Source organism: Vulpes lagopus, chromosome 16 (genome assembly GCF_018345385.1).
Source record: "Vulpes lagopus strain Blue_001 chromosome 16, ASM1834538v1, whole genome shotgun sequence".
Classification (NCBI taxonomy): domain Eukaryota; kingdom Metazoa; phylum Chordata; class Mammalia; order Carnivora; family Canidae; genus Vulpes; species Vulpes lagopus.
In genome coordinates, this window is record NC_054839.1 from 13,829,025 (window position 1) to 13,847,182 (window position 18,158).

General features: G+C 40.2%; 1 protein-coding gene across 8 annotated transcripts in view; it reads right to left on the reverse strand.

Moving 5' to 3' along the window:
* MBNL2 (muscleblind like splicing regulator 2) overlaps nucleotides 1-18,158 on the reverse strand; it is a 161,103-nt gene that overhangs the window by 47,453 nt on the left and 95,492 nt on the right. For all 8 annotated transcript variants that reach the window (XM_041731158.1, XM_041731161.1, XM_041731157.1 and 5 more), the window contains exon 3: nucleotides 8,174-8,338. In XM_041731158.1, coding sequence (XP_041587092.1) covers nucleotides 8,174-8,338 — 165 coding nt within the window. The remainder of the gene's footprint in view (nucleotides 1-8,173; nucleotides 8,339-18,158) is intronic.

An 18,158-nucleotide genomic window follows, 5' to 3' on the forward strand; every position in this document is an offset into this window, starting at 1 on the left:
CCCTAACACGGCTCGGAGAGAGTGTTATTTAAAAATAAGATCACAGATTTTAGACTGAGAGCCATCTGAATTCAAATCCAGAGCTCTGCTGGCTAACTTTTATCCTAGGCAGTGATAAGTTAACCTCTCTGGCTGAAAGAGTTGGGCCAAACCAGGTGTTACTTCTACCCCACTTCCCATGGTCAGAACTCAGCAAATAGCACCTATCATTGGTAGCATAAAAGTGAGCATTAGTCAAGTTTTTCCTCCAAATGGCCCACTGATTCTATAACAGGAATATAATCAGCTTAGTAATGTAATACTAGAAATATAAACTTTTATTAAACGATAGTAAATGCTTTCCTTTCCTTTTTAGCTTCTCCTTTTTGAAATACGAGCTGGGAAAATGCATACTTTCATGTGTAGCTGAAGTTAAAAGTTTATGGGTCTTATGAAGATAGATTCAATTAGATACTTTCTCTCTTTTTTTTTAATACAGATGTTTTTTACTGAAGGTGATAAGTTAACAGCACAGTTACGGTCATCTTCAGAGATGGGCGCTCTATTGTTATTACTGTTGACAGTAATACCTTACGCCTCCGAAGGGTTCACTGTGTTCAAACCATTCTCATATGCATTGTCTTCTGTAACCTTCTCAATATCCGTGAAGGGCAAGGGTGGCTGTGAGAACTTACAGGAGAAAGCAATTTAGAGTAGAGACCAAATGGATTATGCAAGGTCAGTGCTGCTGAGACAGAGTCAGGGCAAAGCACCCAGGACTCCTGACTCCCAGTCTGGGGCTATTTCCATTCCTCTGTACTCCCTAGATATTGTTGGTAATTTCTTAAAACAGAAGAGAGACAAAACCTCCAGCTGCCCTGATGTCTTTGAGTGTGAAGCCAGAGCGCTGGCGGGATGCTGTGTCCCACCATCAGCCAGGGCCTTCCCCAGATGGCAGGTGCAAGGCTGCTCCCAACAGTGGTGTGGAGCGCTGAGTGCAGCTGCCCCTTGAAAAGTAGGTCTCAGATCCCGGATTCAAGTTAAACTCCCCAGATGGAGTCCAGACCGACACCATGTCCTTGTGTCTGAATTCAGTTCTCAGCCGCAACTATGAAAAAAGAGCAGCCCTCTGAGTGATTCCGGTCCTGGCTCAGCAGGAGGAGAGTCGGCCGCATGGTTTCTGCACCAGGGCTCCTGCCAGGCTGTCTGCGATGGGATCCACTGGGTCCTTGTCATCTCTCAGAACTAGCTGCAGCCCGGGAGGCCAGAGGACCAGAGCCACAGCGTTTCCTGGATGAAAACAGCTTCTGAAATGCTGGCCTTGCTATTTCTAATCTCTGTACTTGGTTACACGTTCCTGTGTTTCTCTCTTCAGCTTCTCATACGTCAGGGTTCTTTCTCCGTGCGTGATACCCGTAAATCTAGGTCCAAAGACCTAGACCTCTCTGTCTCTGTCTCTGTCTCTGTCTCTGTCTGTCTCTCTCTTCCTCATAAACACACACATACACACACGCATGTACGCAGATGCAGTAGGCGTTCTTTGATATTTTGTAGCAGCAAGGAAGGATCAGTGCTGATCAGTAATGATTAAGTGGCCTGAGGTATTTTATGGTCCTAAAATTTAGTCTGTTGACTTTTTAAACCAGGAGCATGAGAGTTCATACATTTAGAAAGCTTTGACTTCAAAGGGTAGGTATTTGGCACTCAAACTGAAAGGCTTAAAACATGGCATCCCTTAAGCCCCCTCTCTTTACTTCCAGAAGCATCTCTGGAAGGCAGAATGCTCAATGCAAGACCTTGTCCCTGAGGACTGGGTTGATTAGGCTCTTAAATCTCTATCCAACTCAAGGCTACCCCCTCCCCCCCCAACAAACACACACACACTTCATTCTCTCTCTTTTTTTCAAGTTGATGCCCAACTGTCATGCAACGTTATATTAGTTTCAGATGTACGATGTAATGATCAGTATTTGTAAATATTGTGAAATGATCACCAACCACAGTAAGTCGCTAACATCTATCACCACCTGCAAGTACAGAATTAGCCTTCTAATGATAAGAACATTAAGATTTACTGTCTTAGCAACTTTCAACTCTGCAATACTATATTCTTAACTGTAGTACCCATGCTGAGTATTACCATCCTATGAATTACTTTTTTTTTTTGAATAACTGGAAGATTGTATCTTAGGACCCCTTTATTCGTTTTGCCAACTCCCTCCCCCTCTGGCAACGACCAATCTTTCTATCTGTATCTATGAGCTTGGTTTTTGTTTTTTAGATTCTCTATATAAGTGAGATCATATACTATATTTTTTTGTCTGATTTACTTCACTTAACATAATATGATGCCTCTGTGGTCCATTCACATTGGTGAAAATGGCAAGATTTCACTCTTTTTAATGGCTGAAAATATTTCATTGTATGTATACCACATCTTCTTTAACCATTCCTCTATAGACAGACACTTGGGTAGTTTCCACATCTTGGCTGTTGTAAATAATGCCGCAAAGGGGTGCAGGTATCTTTTCAAGTTAGTGTTTCATTTTCTTTGGATAAATATCAAGAAGTGGAAGTGATGGGTCATATGGTAGTTCTATTTTTAATTTTTTGAGAAACCTCCACATTGTTTTCCACAGTGGCTGTACCAATGTACATTCCCAATGCAATGGATTTCCTTTTCTCCATATCCTGGTCACGCTTGTTATCTCTTGTCTTTTTTTTTTTTTTTAAGATTCTGTTTATTTATTCATGAGAGGGAGAGAGGCAGAGACACAGACAGAAGGAGAAGCAGGCTCCATGCAGGGAGCCCTATGCGGGACTCGATCCCGGGTCTCCAGGATCAGGCCCTGGGCTGAAGGCAGTGCTAAACCGCTGAGCCATGGGGGATGCCCATCTTTTGTCTTTTTGATAACACCATTCTAACAGATGTGAGGTGATATATTTTTTCAAGATTTATTTATTTAAGAGAGAGAGTGTGTGCGTGTGTGTGTGTGTGTATGAGCGCATACTCACGTGCATGAGTGGGGGGAGGGGCAAAGGGAGAGGATTGTTAAGCAGACTCCCTACTGACCACACAGTCCAATATTGTGCTCAATCTCAAGACCCTGACATCATGGCCCTGACATCATGACCTGAGCTAAAACCAAGACCCGATGTTTAACTCAATTGAGCCACCCAGGTGCCCCCATGTGAAGTGATATCTTCTAGTGATCTTTATTTTCATTTTCCTGAAGATGAGTGCTGTTGAGCAGCTTTTCTCATTACTGTTGGCCATCTATATGTCCTCTTTGGAAAAATGTCTATTCAGATCTTCTCCCCATTTTTTGCTATTCTGTTGTACGAGTTCTTAATGTATTTCAGATGTTAACCCCTTATCAGATATATGATTTGCAAATATTTTCTCCTATTCCATAGGTTGCCTTTTCATTTTGCCAATGGTTTCTTTTGCTGAGCAGAAGCTTGTTTGAAGCAATCCCACTTGTTGATTTTTGCTTTTGTCGCCTTTGCTTTTGTTATCAAATCCCAAGAATCGTCGCCAGGATTGATGTCACCACCTATGTTCTCTTTTAGGAAAGGAATTTAATGGGTTCAGATCTTCCACTCAAGTCTTTAATCATTTTGAGTTAATTTTTGTCCATGGCAAAGAGAATGGTCCAGTTTCCTTCTTTTGCCTGTAGTTGTCCAGTTTTCCCTGTACTATTTATTGAAGAGACATTTCCCATGGGATATTCTTGGCTCTTTTATTGTAAATTAATTGACTATATATGAATGAGTTTGTTTCTGGACTCTCTGTTCTGTTATATTGATCTATGTGTCTGTTTTTATGCCAATACTGTACAGTTTTGATTACTACAAACTTTGTACTATAGTTTGAAATCAGACAGCATGATGCCTTCAGCTTTGTTCTTTCTCAAGATTTCATTGGCTATTCAGGGTCTTTTGTGGTTCTACACAAATTTTAGGATTATTTATTCTAGTTCTGTGAAAAATTCCAGAGGAATTTTGATAGGGATTCTTTGAATCTGCAGATCATGTTGGGTAGCATGGCTGTTTTTACAATATTTATTCTTCCAATCCATGAGCATGGAATATCTTTCCACTTATTTCTGTCTTCTTCAATTTTTTCATCAATATCCTATAATTTTCAGTGTATAGATATTTTACCTCCTTGGTTAAATTTATTCCTAGGTATTTTATTCTTTTTGATGCAGTTATAAATGGGATTTTTTTCTTATTTTTCTTTCTCATAGTTCATTATTAGTGTATAGAAAGATGACAGATTTCTGTGTCTTGATTTTTGTATTCTGCAATATTACTAAACTCATTTATTAGTTCTAACCACCGATTTCTTTATCTTGAGTATACCCATGAAGGTTGTGTGTTGAGAGAGGAAGCATGCAGTGGGCAAGGAAGGAAAGAAAAGAAGAATTACTGTTATATCCTGTTAGGAATTAGGAAAAGAAAAACTTCCAGGAGGAAAAACGGAAGGAGACTTTTAAAATATAGTGAATTTGAGTTTTTATTCACTCAGTAAGTATTTATTGGTCCAGACAGTATACCAGGACTCTGTGTGCACATTTATTGAACTTAAACCCAAATGGAAAGAACAAATAAAATTACAATTTATTTTTATGTATTTTTATGGATAAGCAGAAATGAAAAGGCCTCACTGGTAGTGATGGAGATTGGTGGTGGGTCACAGGGGATGGATTTGGAGTCCTTCTGGATAAGAGGAAGCTAACATGTAAAGAGCAGCAGGATACTTCCAGCAAGGGCCAAGGCCATGAGGCAAGCAAGAGCTTTGTGTGTTCACAGAACTGAAAGTTCTGTATGGTTTCAGGGAATACAGAAAGAGTGGCCCATGATGATTTGGTGAGCTGATGGGGACCAGACCACAGACAACATTCTAGATCATAGTCATGGTTACATGTTTAGGCTTTGTCTCTAATGAAATGGGTGAGTACTAATGGGTTTTAAGTAAGAGAGCAATATGATGCATTCATGTGTTACAAATATTCCTCTGGTTGCTGTATGCAGAATACACTGGGATAAGGCAAGAGTGGAAATTGATAGATTAGAAAGGAAATGCTTCTAAGGTATTTTGAATAGAAGACTGATGGAGGCTCAGATGAGGGCTTGGGGAGGTAGAGAAAGAAACAGACTTGAAAGCAGATATGACACGCTGATGAACTGGATGTGAGAGAATCTGTTTAATTTTGGTTTTGAAACTACTGGTTGCATTTACTGAAATGGGACCATTCGGGCTTGAACACATCAAGTTCCTGTGAGAAATTTAAAGATGAGTCCAGTCGGAAGTTAGATATTCGAACTTAGGGCTCAGAAGAAAGTACTGGAAATATAGATTTGGGAGTTCTCAGCTTACAGGTGATTTAAAGCCATGGGAATGGATGAGATCATGAAGGAGAGGGTCAATACTAGAAATGTCCCATGCTGGGAAGCTCTACATATAGTAGAGGAACACAATGGGCAACGTCTCCAGCCCTTTCCCAAGGAGGAAGACAGATTAGAGAGGAAGGAGCATTCCACAAAGGAGAGGTTGATTATATGGATTGGATATGGCTAAGAGTTCATACAAACACATCAAAAGCAAAAGACACTAGTGCTTTAGCAATATTGTGGTCACTGGTGAGATCATCAAGGGACTAGCTTCAGGGTAGAAGGAAGCTAGGAGGGAGTGGAAAAAATATCCATAGTTTCTAGAGAAGATTAGCTTAGAAGGGAACCTAAAAATGGAGTGATACTTGCTACTTGTGCTTATCAGTCTATTTGTCTTACATAATTCCTGCACATATTAGTTTCTTGTGGCTGGTCTGACAAATTCTCAGATTTGGCAACTTAAAACAACACAAACTTACTCTTTCATTGCTCTGAAGGCCAAAAGTCTGAAGTCAGTTTCACTGGGCCCCAGTCAAGGTACTGGCATTTGTTGTTCCCTCTGGAGGCTCCAGGGAAGAATCTATTCATTGTCTCTTCTGTCTTCTGGTGGCTGCTGGCATTCTCTAGTTCGTGGCCTCACCACCTATCTCTGCATTTGTGAGTACACTGCCATTCCTCTCTTCCATATGTGTCAACTCTCCCTCTGCTTCTCTCTCATAAGGCTGCTTGTGCTTGCATTTAATCCAGGAGGATTGCCCCATCTCAGGATGCCCCATTTCATCGTATCCGCAAAGACCTGGATTTCTCATAAGGTGACATTTACATGTTCCCTGTACCTTTCAGGGCCATTATTTGGCCTGTTATACTATATTAGGCCACCAATTCATTCCTGAGACTGAAGTTATTTGTTTGTAGAGTTCGTGATTTTTAAGTTTATCACACTTTTTATTCGGGGACTTCTTAGTACTTAAAAACTTTTATTGAAATATTTAAATGCAATATTCCTTTTTCCATAGGCAAATCATGGTTATTAACTTCTAATTAATATTTGAGACAATACATAAACATAACTTTCAAAAAGAAATTCAACTTATTTAACAACGGGAATGGAATTTTCTTATTAACATTTGCCATTATTAGGTGCCAAGGTCAATCTTTATAAATTCTAAATAAATAAAAAATGAATGATTAAAATGAATGACATAGACACAGAATGCAGTGCTACTATGTTGACCTTGGTGGTTCTAAATTCATTTCTACAGACACATTTAATATGGATAACTAAATTATTTTAGCTTTAGGTAATTTAATAAAATAATTTATATGTGTACATCAATAGAGAGCCATAAATTATACATGTATCCGGTTCTAAACAGATCCACTTAAATGCCTATATTTGATGTTAAGTGTACTCATAACTCTGTCTATGCTGTCCTTATATCGAGGCTCAGCCTGATTCACATCCTTTGGGATATACTCATCCTTTGAGATATACTCACTCTTTGAGATATACTTATTTGGGACCTTCTCCAAGCAGTATTTCCTGCCTCATTTAAAACCATAATTCCCTGTGCCTTAATCTTGTTTTGCCTGTCTCATGACTGTCTAATTCCAAAAGACTGTATTTCATTTATGTTGAAGTCCCCAGCACCTGGCATTTTTTCCCCCTCCCTGGGCAGAGCTGGGTCCTGGCTACTTTGTGTCACCATTCCTGAGCAGAAACGTGGAGACAAGCAGAGCTGCTAACAATCTTCCCTGATTCACTCGGTCTTCCAGGACCGTTCCCACCCTCTCCATCTCATCACACACTCAAGAAAGTACATCTCTAGGGTAGCTATCCTTTTTAATTCAGCACTTTTCAATAACATAGACTTTTCACACAATAAAGACTAATTTTTAAACAACAGTCTTTTGTGTATGTACTTCTTTATAAAAGCAAATTTCGCTCACTTTACTGGCTTTGTGTTTTTTTTTTTTTTTAATTAGCTTGTTTTTAACAAATAATTCACAAATGTAAATGAAAATCCACTGAAGCCAAATGCACTCCTTTCCCCCAGGGCCTCATTCCTAAAACAATTTCCAGACCTTTAAGGAAGTACTTTCAAACACTGAAATCAAAGAGAAAATATTACACAATATATATTCAAAGATGGAACTCCCTTGAGCATTTGATCTTGTGGTCCTGGTCACAGCTGAAACACCCTTTGCTGGCCTGGTGGCTAAGGCAGCCTTCTCCGGGGGTGCCTGCGGGGTTTTTGGAGGAGTAGACTGCAGAAAGCTTCTCACTCAGAATGTCTGAGTCCCAGTGCCTACCCCACTGCTTATGAGCTACATGACATTGAGTAAGTCATTTAACTTCTCCGGTTTCTCCCTTTGCTCATCCTTAAAACGATGCCATTGAACGAAATAGTCAATCTGCTAGGTTGCCAACAACATATTCGGCATCGAAATCTCTCCTTTACATAGATCATCACTTCATGCTCTAGACGAAAATGGAGAACACTTTCCATTCTGAGATGGTCCCAGTGTGGAGTTTACTGGTGAGCAAGAGTTGGAGGGACACAGATTTCCCAGACACCGCTTAGAAAATTCTTTGCCTACTGTTTCCCCCAACACATTTTATCCATTTAAATAATTTCAAAAACCCAATTTTCAGCATCCATTTAGCTTACAATGCTATTTGCTTTCATTGTGACCAGAGACAAGAGTCGAGGGAGGCCATTTTAGGTCAAAGTGGCACTGCCTGTACCAACACTTGAATCATCAAGCCCATCATTAGATGTGATGTACTCACCACTGGATGAAGTGGGGTTCCTGGAAACATAAATTGCATCTGCTGGGCAAGCATCGCTGCAGCAGTTTTTTGCTGGATCAAATTGTTCCTCCCATTAATTTCTAGTTGAGTTTTTAAATGTGTTGGAGGATGAAGATACTTGCAGTTCTCTCTTGAACAACGGCCCTGCAAAATGAATGTTTTGATTTTTAGGGCTGTTAAGAGTAGCTTTCATCTATTATCAACCATTTCACAACTGCTTCATGTATACAAAGGCTAGGATCCCCTGCATGTGAGTGTGCCTGTGCACGTGCACACAGGTGCTCACGTTGGAACATACAACAGACTTGGGACATACACAGAATGAATCAGGCATCAGATGATTATCACCCTTGCTCAAACCTGTTCAGTGGATAAGTGTCCTGAGATTCTTTTGCTGTTGTTTTTTTCTGATGGATTCCAACTCTGACAACAGACTCTAAAGAAATGTGAGTGCTAGGAGTAAAGGGAGACCCCTCTCCTCGGCAGTATAGAAGGCAACCAGAGGAGCATATTTATTGGGACTTACCAAAAGCAGTTCTTGAAGTTGCCCTATGAGGGTTTGTGAGTGCTGGAGTGATGACCGAATATAAATAATTAGGTGCCAAATTTGTGCTAATTTGTGCTAGTGGGGAGAGTAATAAGAACTTCTTGAGATCCATGTTCTGGATTGGCTGAAGATATCCCTAATTCAAATCACTGAAGAAGAGGCAATGGTCACATAGGAGTGGGTATTTCTTAGTAATAGAAGCATTAGTGAAAAATTCCAGGCATATACTCAGATAATTACCTGCAGCTAATTAGTTTGGTACCCAAAAGCTGTTACCCCATGTCCCTGCCCCACTCCTATGACAGTAGTATCAAATTTAATGCCACAATATGACACAGTTAAGAGTGTTTATGGCTAATGTAACATGTTGACGTTAAAGTTGGCACAGCAAAAAAAAAAAAAAAAATTAGGTGACAGGTGTGCATAAAACCAGCCTTGAAGAGTAATTGCAAATGTAGCTTTCATACTCAATTCCCAAGTTTTCAGAATTACCAATCGAGAGAAACATGTTGATGTGTGAATTATGCAGTTTCTGGAGAAAGAAGAGCAAACTGTGCTAACCAGTGTGAGTATTATCATTCCCTAAAGAATTAGTCTATTTGCAACCAAGAAAAGAGAATATGGGTTTGTTTACCAGATATAAAAATAATTTTAAATGCCAAGCTTGGTGGATCTGGGGAAACAAATTTGTTTATAGTCATCCTAATTCTAAACATCTGGAGTTCTCACTCCGTTTCCTGCTAATTTCAGCTGCACTTTTGGCAGTGTAGGCTCCCTATCCCGTGTGAACCTTCCCCCACCACCGTGGAGAAGGGCAGATGTCAGTGGCAGGCTTAGTTCTGGTGGTATGGGCTCATAAACTGATGCTGTCCTGAGGCTCTGCTATTAGCATTAGAGATTGTGCCGCCCTCCATAGGTAGGACATGGGCAGGTACCGAGGACATCAGAAGGAATTGGTACCATTTCTGCTAATAAAATTCTGTAACAATAGTTATATGGCAGTATGTCTCCTTAGTCTCAAGCTCATATTGTGAATGCATCAATGCAGCTTCCTATGTGTGAAACAGCCATCCCAGGTCAACTATTGCAAGGTCTCTCATAAAGACACAGGTAAACTGGATCTACAGTGAAAAATAATCTAAATCAAAGAGGCCCAGGAATCCGTCTTTTTCTCTCTCCATCTACTTTTCTCCACAATTTTGGGGGGATAGTTTTTATCCTGACTTTCCTTTGCTCTTTGTTTTGTGATGTCCCCCCTTGACAATTGCTGACTTTGCAAAAATTGAATCTCCAGGAAGGATTTGCACTGGGCTAGCTCCCACAACACAGGTGTGTGATCAGTCTCTAGAGTGCTGCCTGTATGCCAAGTGCCCAAATACACTCTTATCATCCAGGATGGGAGGTGGTTCATGGGATACAACACATAGCTACTGCCCATCAGCAGGGGTAGGAGAGGATTAAACAGAATGATATTTCTTGTACAGAAGATATGCACCCCAGACTTCTCTCTGACAACGTCAATCCACACTCAAGGCACAGTCACTTCATCTGGAGGCTGACACCCAGAAAGGCTCAAGGAAACAAGATACCTTATAGGCCTGTGTGCACAAACATATGACTGGTCCTAATGAGGGCATTTGGGAAAGGAGAATACCATAAAATGGTGATCGAATTTGTGAAATGTCCACATTTCTACCAGTTTGGCTCTTCAATTTTGCTCATTCATATAACTGTCCCTTTGATTCACTAGTCTTCTAATGTAATCCTTTGTAGCTACATGTACAAATTTCGATTAGGCTAGAAAAATATGGTTTTCTTGTAAATGCTATGATCTCTTGATACAAGAGGGACACTTAAGGAACTGTATAAACTATTTTCAGCCAAGAGAACATGATTTACAGCACTGAATTACTAATTTATTGATGGAACCTTCTTTTTCATGGGAATTAATGCAATTTCCCAGTGTTCTTACTTACACACTCAGACTAAGGCATATTATTGATCACCCATGTTGGAGACAATCTATACATGGTTATCTCATTTTCCCCTTACAACAGCTATCATGGTCCCTATCTTATAAAATAGCAAATGGGCTCAGAAATATTAAGGAATTTTTCCGAGGTCATATAATTGGTAGGTGGAAGAGCTGAATTCTAAATTCATGTCTACCTGACTCAGTGACATCACTACATGAAGCTATTAATTAGCAATAGCTAAAATCTAGAAAAGATAAAAATCTAGTGTCATCCTTGATAAAATAAAATGGGTGCACCTATATTACATAATAATAAGGATGCATAATACAGTTTAAAATATAGTAAAATACATATGAGAGTTTGGAAATGGAAAAAGATTATTTGCCTGCATCTATCCTTTTGTAGGAGGACAGAGAAATGTTTAAGTTCACAGGTTCTGGAGGCAGACTCCCGAGCACATAATTTAGTTCTGCTCTTTCCTATCTGTGTAACTGTGAGCAAACTACTTGCATTTCTTGTGCATCAGGTTTTTTTTTTTTTTAAATCTGTACAATAAAAACAATTGTGTTTTCCTCTAAGGGCTGTTGTAGTATTCAATGAATTAATGTATGCATAAGCTTTAGAGGTACATATGCCTGGTATATAGTCAGCATTGAGCAATGTTGTTAATATTACCAAAGAAGGAGAAAATATTTGTATATGATTTTGTTTACAGGAAGTGCAGATCACAAATTTAGTTGTATTCTGTCTTCTTGGTTCTTCCATAAAACAGTTTTGCTTCAAAACATGATGAAAGCTACTTAATTATACTTATTCAAGTATTGTATATTTAAAATTATTTTCAGTTCTCTGGGGTATTTCTGCAAGTACTCACATTTAAAGAAAAAGCCCTGGGGCGCCTGGGTGGCTCAGGTCATGATCCTGGGGTCCTGGGATTGAGGCCCACATCAGGCTCCCTGTAGGGAGCCTGCTTCTTCCTCTCTCTTTGCCCCTCCCCACTCATGCTCTTGCTGCCTTGCCTTCTCTCTCTCAAATAAATAAAATCTTAAAAAAAAATAAAAATAAAAAATAAGTGCACAGCCCTGCACTGTAGTTCAATCTAGTATTAATATTGTGAAGTGTGTTGCACCATGGATGTGTCTTGAATACTAATTCAAGAACTGGGAAAATCTAGGCCGAATTTTAGTAAAGGATCCTACAGGATTCTAAAATCCTAAAGGAAAAGCAACTGTCAAAATATAACAAGCTATTTGACACAGTAAACAATTTGTAAGGAAGTTTTGTTAAGGCGTAAGATTTGTCAGGATATGCATCATTGCACAAAACTGCTGATTATCATAGCAAGTTGTCATAACCGAATGGGAGAGGGCAGCATGCACAAATGTAAAGCATCTTTGTATATCATTGTAAAACACAACAGCAGCATCAAAAGTAGTGTCTCCCGATTTTAGTCCAAGAAATAAAGATAAAAATGTCTCAGAAAAGTCTTCCTGTGGCCTCTAGGATTGATTTTGTTTTATTTCAACTCTCCCTCTCTTAGTTCTTGGTTAAACCCTGTGTCTGGGGAAGTTTCTGTGGGATAGAGATGGGAGGGCGCCATTGGGGAAGTCCATGTGGAGAGTCTTATGGAAATCAAACACTGGAGCCCAGGCAAAGGCAGGCAGATGGGCCCATCTGAACAGCCAGTGTGGAGATCAAAGCTCCTGAGACATTCAGGTGCTCTGCCCGCCCCTGTGGTGGTATAGAAACAACCAGTCGTCTGGATCACATTCCCCATTGTTCTCGGTGTACTTCCAGGCTAGTACTCATTCATTCACTCATTCAACATTTACTGAGCTCTCACTAGGTGTGTGCCAGGCATTGTGACAAGAGCTATTTAGACAAAGCCAAGCAAACAGAAGACATGCTGCCTACCTTCCTGAAAGCCTGCAGTCTAGTGCTAAAGATGTGTGTTAACCAAATAATGACACAGATAAATGTATAAGAGAAGAAAAAATAAAACGAGACTGAAATCAGAGTGGGAGACAAACCGTAAGAGACTCTTAATCATAGGAAACAAACTGAGGGTCACTGGAGGGGAGGGAAGGTGGAGGATGGGATAACTGGGTGATGGGCATGAAGGAGGGCATGTGATATAATGAGCACTGGGTGTTATACAAACTGATGAATCACTGAACTCTACCTCTGAAACCAATAATACATTACATGTTAACGAAATGAATTTAAATCTAAAAAAAGAAGTAAACAAATGTATAATTATAAATTGTGATATGTGTTCTGAGTAGAATGCTGAGAGAGAGTGGTGGAAGATGGTCAAAATTGAAACCGGTTGGTCAGGGATGGGAGCTGAAGAAGTGACATTTAAACTGGGACCTAAAGGATAAGAAGGAACGTGGCAAGGCAGAGAGCGATTGGTGCCCAAGTGTGTGTGTGTGTGTGTGTGTGTGTGTGTGTGCAGGGGAGAGAATACAAAGTGAGAATGAGAGGAAGAGAATGTGAGAGGAGAATGTGCTAGGTGATTGTACCATCTGGGGACAAGCTTATCAAGTTTCCCAAGGCTGGAGGATGGAAGGGGTTGTGGGTCGGAGCAGGTGTGAGAAGACAGGAAACAGGTAGCAGACTGAAGCCAAGGGGATTGAACCTATTGCCATAGCATTTTTCAGCAGGAGCAGAGCCTAGTCTTACACTAGTTACATGCAAAACTGCACCCTGATTACTAGGCTTTATGCTACTTCTATTTATTACTTTCTCTACTTTTATGATAGCTTGCATTATGTGGAGACTACTTATTTAAAAACAAATGCATAATTCTTATGGAGTCTAATAGAATTTCTGCAGTTTATTCTACCTTCAAAAATAATCTCTATCTCAGGAATATTTAGATTAGGGAAGATGGTTAGAAGTGAGCCGAATTAAGTTTATTTTATTATTATTTTTTAAGATTTTATTTATTTATTCACGAGAGACACAGAGGCAAGGGAAAAGCAGGCTTCCCGATGAGCAGGGAGCCCAATGCAGGACTCGATCCCAGGACCTGAGCCAAAAGCAGATGCTTAACCACTGAGCCACCCAGGAGTCCCGAATCAAGTTTATTAAAGTGACCATGGAAGATTTGAATACAGAGCACCCATGCTGATTCTCACCAGAATGTGGAAAGATGCTACACTGTAATCTGTAGTTGGCCGAACAACAGATTGGAGCTATCAGAATTACACGGCCTTGCATTACATGGCGTGGGATCGGATAAACGCAGCCAGTCCTGGCTAAGAAAAGATTTCAGAATCAGGTCGGTGTGAGGGGAAGAAAGCATAATTGGAAAATGAGATTTTCTAAATGCTTATTTTAAAACAAGCAATTTTTAGAATCTTTTTCTAGTATGCTCCTAATTGAAAAAGTCAATTAAAATATGGAAGCTGAAAAGAAAACAGATTAATTAGGGGATTGTTAAAGGGATTAGCAATAGGAGTTCTTGCCCACAGGAATAGCTAAAGGAATACATCCCATTTGTTTTCCATGGGAAAAGCTATGGATTTTATAGGATGTACAACTCAAACAGTTAATAGGCCCCTGCTGTATGTATCACTTCGGGATAATTTGAATTGTGTCTTGGTGGGGGCTGACTCATTGATCAACAGACTCTACAAAGGTCCTTCTGGAGAAGAATATTTCTGGTTGAGGTTCAGGGTGACTGTCTGACCTCCTGAACTCTGCCTCTACCAGTTGGGTCTTGGCCACCCACTGCTCTTAGGATGTGATAGTGTTTTGGAGCTAGCAGGCCAAGCTGCGGCAGGGCAGGTGCCGACTCTGGTGATGGAGAGCAGATATATGTGCTCTGAACGTGGCCTGCAGGGAATGCTTGAGTCCAGGAATCTGCCTTGCACCCCAAAGTTGGCCATGGAAGAGGCTCTCAGATTCCTCTGCATTCCATGTGTGTGAGACCAGCTTAACAAAATCCTGATGTGAGGATCGATTCTCGTCCCAGACATACATTCCTGAGACCTGTTCTGTCTTGGAACCTCTCTTGGAGAAGCAGTTTGAACTAGGACTTTGGCTCCAATTCCAGCTTTGCTGTTCTTGCCATGGGGCTTGGTGGCGTCTGGTTGCCACATCTGGAACATGGGAACCACAATAGTTCCTACCTCTAGACTCCTGGTAAAGATGAAGAGCTCATGCACATGAAGTGTTGGAACAGTTTCTGGCACACTGTAAGCCTTCTGTAAGATTTTGGTATTTTTACTCTTAGCATCCTCATCATTACTACTACTAACCAATGTCTTTGCTACATGACAGAGAAAAATAAGTGGTATTAAAAACTACCTCTCTAATCCTAGTTCAGTGTCTATCCCTGTGCTTCCAGGAGGTAGGAAGCTCTTTAACCCTCTGTTACTCTTGATCTCATGATCAGCACCAACACTGGCCATTCCTCTCTTCAGAAGAGCCTCAGATCTCTTTCTCTTTGATATTTCTCCTGCCGAAACTTGCCAGGGCTGATTAACATGGCATGACTCATCCAGAATTTAAAGCAAACAGGCATTACACAATGGGAAAATCCTGGAATTCTAGTTGTGGCTTCATCCCTAAATACTTATACGAACTTTTACAAATCATTATAATGGTCCTTGTCTCAATTTTCTCATCTGTCAAATGGGGGCAATCATATTCCCCTATCTCAGCTCCCTCTGTGGTTGTGACAGCTCAAGAGGCAGCAAAAGTTGCTCGGAAAACATAGTAATGTGCTACACATCATCTATTCCACATCCTTTTCCTCTTGAATGTTCCTAATCTAGTAAAAGGGGAAAGCTCCACATACCAATAGTTACAAGTAAAGAGAGACACTTGGGACTTACTTGGCAACAGCCTCGGCATGTTGGGAGAATAGTTGAGAAGTCTACGTGACAGACCAGGCATGAGGCATGCCGGCAGAATGGTGAATTAAGTCAAAATTGATTAAGTCTAGGAGGATTTATTAAGTACCTACAGCGTACACAGCTTGAAAGTGAGAAATTCAACCAAACAGACCAGCATTTTGGTCCTCGTGACATCCAAGTCATCCAGCAGACATTTCTAAGGGACTGAACTGGCTGGGAGAGTCACAGCCTATGGTTTCAGGAACTCTCAAGTTTTTTCAAAGTTGGGTGGGGGGTAAGGAATAAAAGCCTTGATTTGACCAGGTGAGCAGATTTGTACTGGTCTATCATTTTAATGGGTCTAAGTCAGGTGGCAAAAGCCTGCGTTTAACATTTGGCCTGAGCCTTCTCTTCCTCCTGCAGCACATTTCCGGAAGGATATGGGCAAGTAAAAGGGAATAAAATGGTTATTCACATCAGGGCCTAATTTATAACATTAACTATGCAGCTAATATAGCTGTACTCTAAGGCAAGTGACAGATTAGGCTTTTAAGCTTCTTTTGAATTTAAATAAACTAATTGAACCACATGAGCTCCTTGTATTATTAGTTCCAACTACATAATAGAGCAAATAAAATACAACCACAGAAGGACTTTGGAATTAGAGGAAACTGAATTCGGGGAATCGCTACAAGCAAATGATAACCAGAACTTCCATCAAAATGAGCAGTTGCCCGGATCATCAATACGATGTATGAATTTAAAATAAGCACTTTCTCTTTATTAGTAATTTAGCTCAATTTATATTATAGCTTATCTTTTATAGTCTATGTATGTAATACTCTTTGGGTAAAAAGCATAAAAATACTGTACTTATTAAAGGCAGATTAAAAAGGGCATATTTACGATCTGATTTTCTCTTTTCTGGAGAGTGTTCCTTTATCCCTCACTCCCATGGTATGGAGGAAACGTGTGGGAAGATCTTAGGAAGACTGGAGAAGTGGCCAGATGGGGAAACTAGGAAAAAAATCACAAATGCTGATAGGCAGTTACCAACACCTCCAATTTTACCCACCGCCAACGACTGCACAGCTATGAGTTCGGGGAGGTGGGAGAGGAGGAAGTCTCAATCACACTGAGTGGATGAGAATGACTGGCTCAAGTGATAGTGGGAACTGTAGTTTAGTTTGCTTTTTCTTTCCAGAAAACCCCGGAACCGGCATTATGTGTCATTCTGCGGCTACACCTGGAGTATAGGGTGATGTCCAGAGCCCTCCCCCATGGATAATGTTTTTACCTTCCTTAGAGAGTGCTTCAAATGCTTCTGGGTCTCCATCTGTTATCCACAGAGGGCTGGGGGAAACTTAGAGCCATCACCAGTGCTTTGTGAATAGATTTGGGACTCAGGACCAAAATGCCAATGCACCTGCCCCATTCCTTGTTTCTTTTCTTTTTTTTTAATTTTTGGTTTTTAATTTTTAAATTGAAGGATAATTAACATACAGTGTTATATTGGTTTCAAGTGTACAACACAGTGATTCAACAATTCTATATATACGCAGTGCTCATCATGTTAAGTGTACTCTTCATCCCCTTCATCTGGCACTGGCAACCTCATTTGTTCTCTGTATTTAAGAATCTGTTTTTTTGTTTGTCTCCTTTTTTCTTTCTCTCTTTGTTATGTTTCCTGAATTCCACATATCAGTGAAATTGTATTCTATCTGTCTTTCTCTGACTGACTTATTTTACTTATTATACCCTCTAGGTCCATGCCTAGATCGGACCAGGGATAGGCAAGATTTCATTCTTTTTTATGGCTGAGGAATATTCCATTGTATATCTATACCACATCTTTAGCCATTCATCTATCAATGGACACTTCAGTTGTTTCCACATCTTGGCTACTGTAAATAATGCTGCAGCAAACATAGAGGTGCATATATCTTTTTTAATTTGTGTTTTTGTTTGCTTTGGATAAAAACCCAGTAGTAGAATTATTGGATCATATGGTAATTCTATTTTTAGTTTTTTTAGGAACCTCTATACTGTTTTCCACAGTGGCGGCACCAATTTGCATTCCCACCAACGGTGTAAGAGGATTCCTTTTCTCCACATCCTAACCAATACCTGTTGTTTCTTGTGCTTTTGATTTTAGCCATTCTGACAGGTGTGAGGTGATGTCTCATCGTGGTTTTAATTTGCACTTCCCTGATGATGATTGATCTTGAGTATCTTTTCATGTGTCTGTTGGCCATCTGTAGGTCTTCTGTTGAAAAAATATCTATTCAGGTCCTCTGCCCATTTCTTAAATTGGATCATTATTGTTATTATTTTTGGTGCTAAATTGTATAAGTTCTTTATATGTTTTGGATAGTAACCCCTTATTGGATAGATCATTTGCAAACGTCTTCTCCCATTCAGTAGGTTGCTTTTTTTGTTTTGTTTGTTCCTTCCTTGTGACAACTGCCTTATTCCTTAAAGCACTGCTGGTGAGTGCCATTAAGAGCTAATTTTGTGGAATGCCTGGGTGGCTCAGTGGTTAAGCATCTTCTTTCGTGCTTCCGGGGTCCTGGGATTGAGTCCCTCATCGGGCT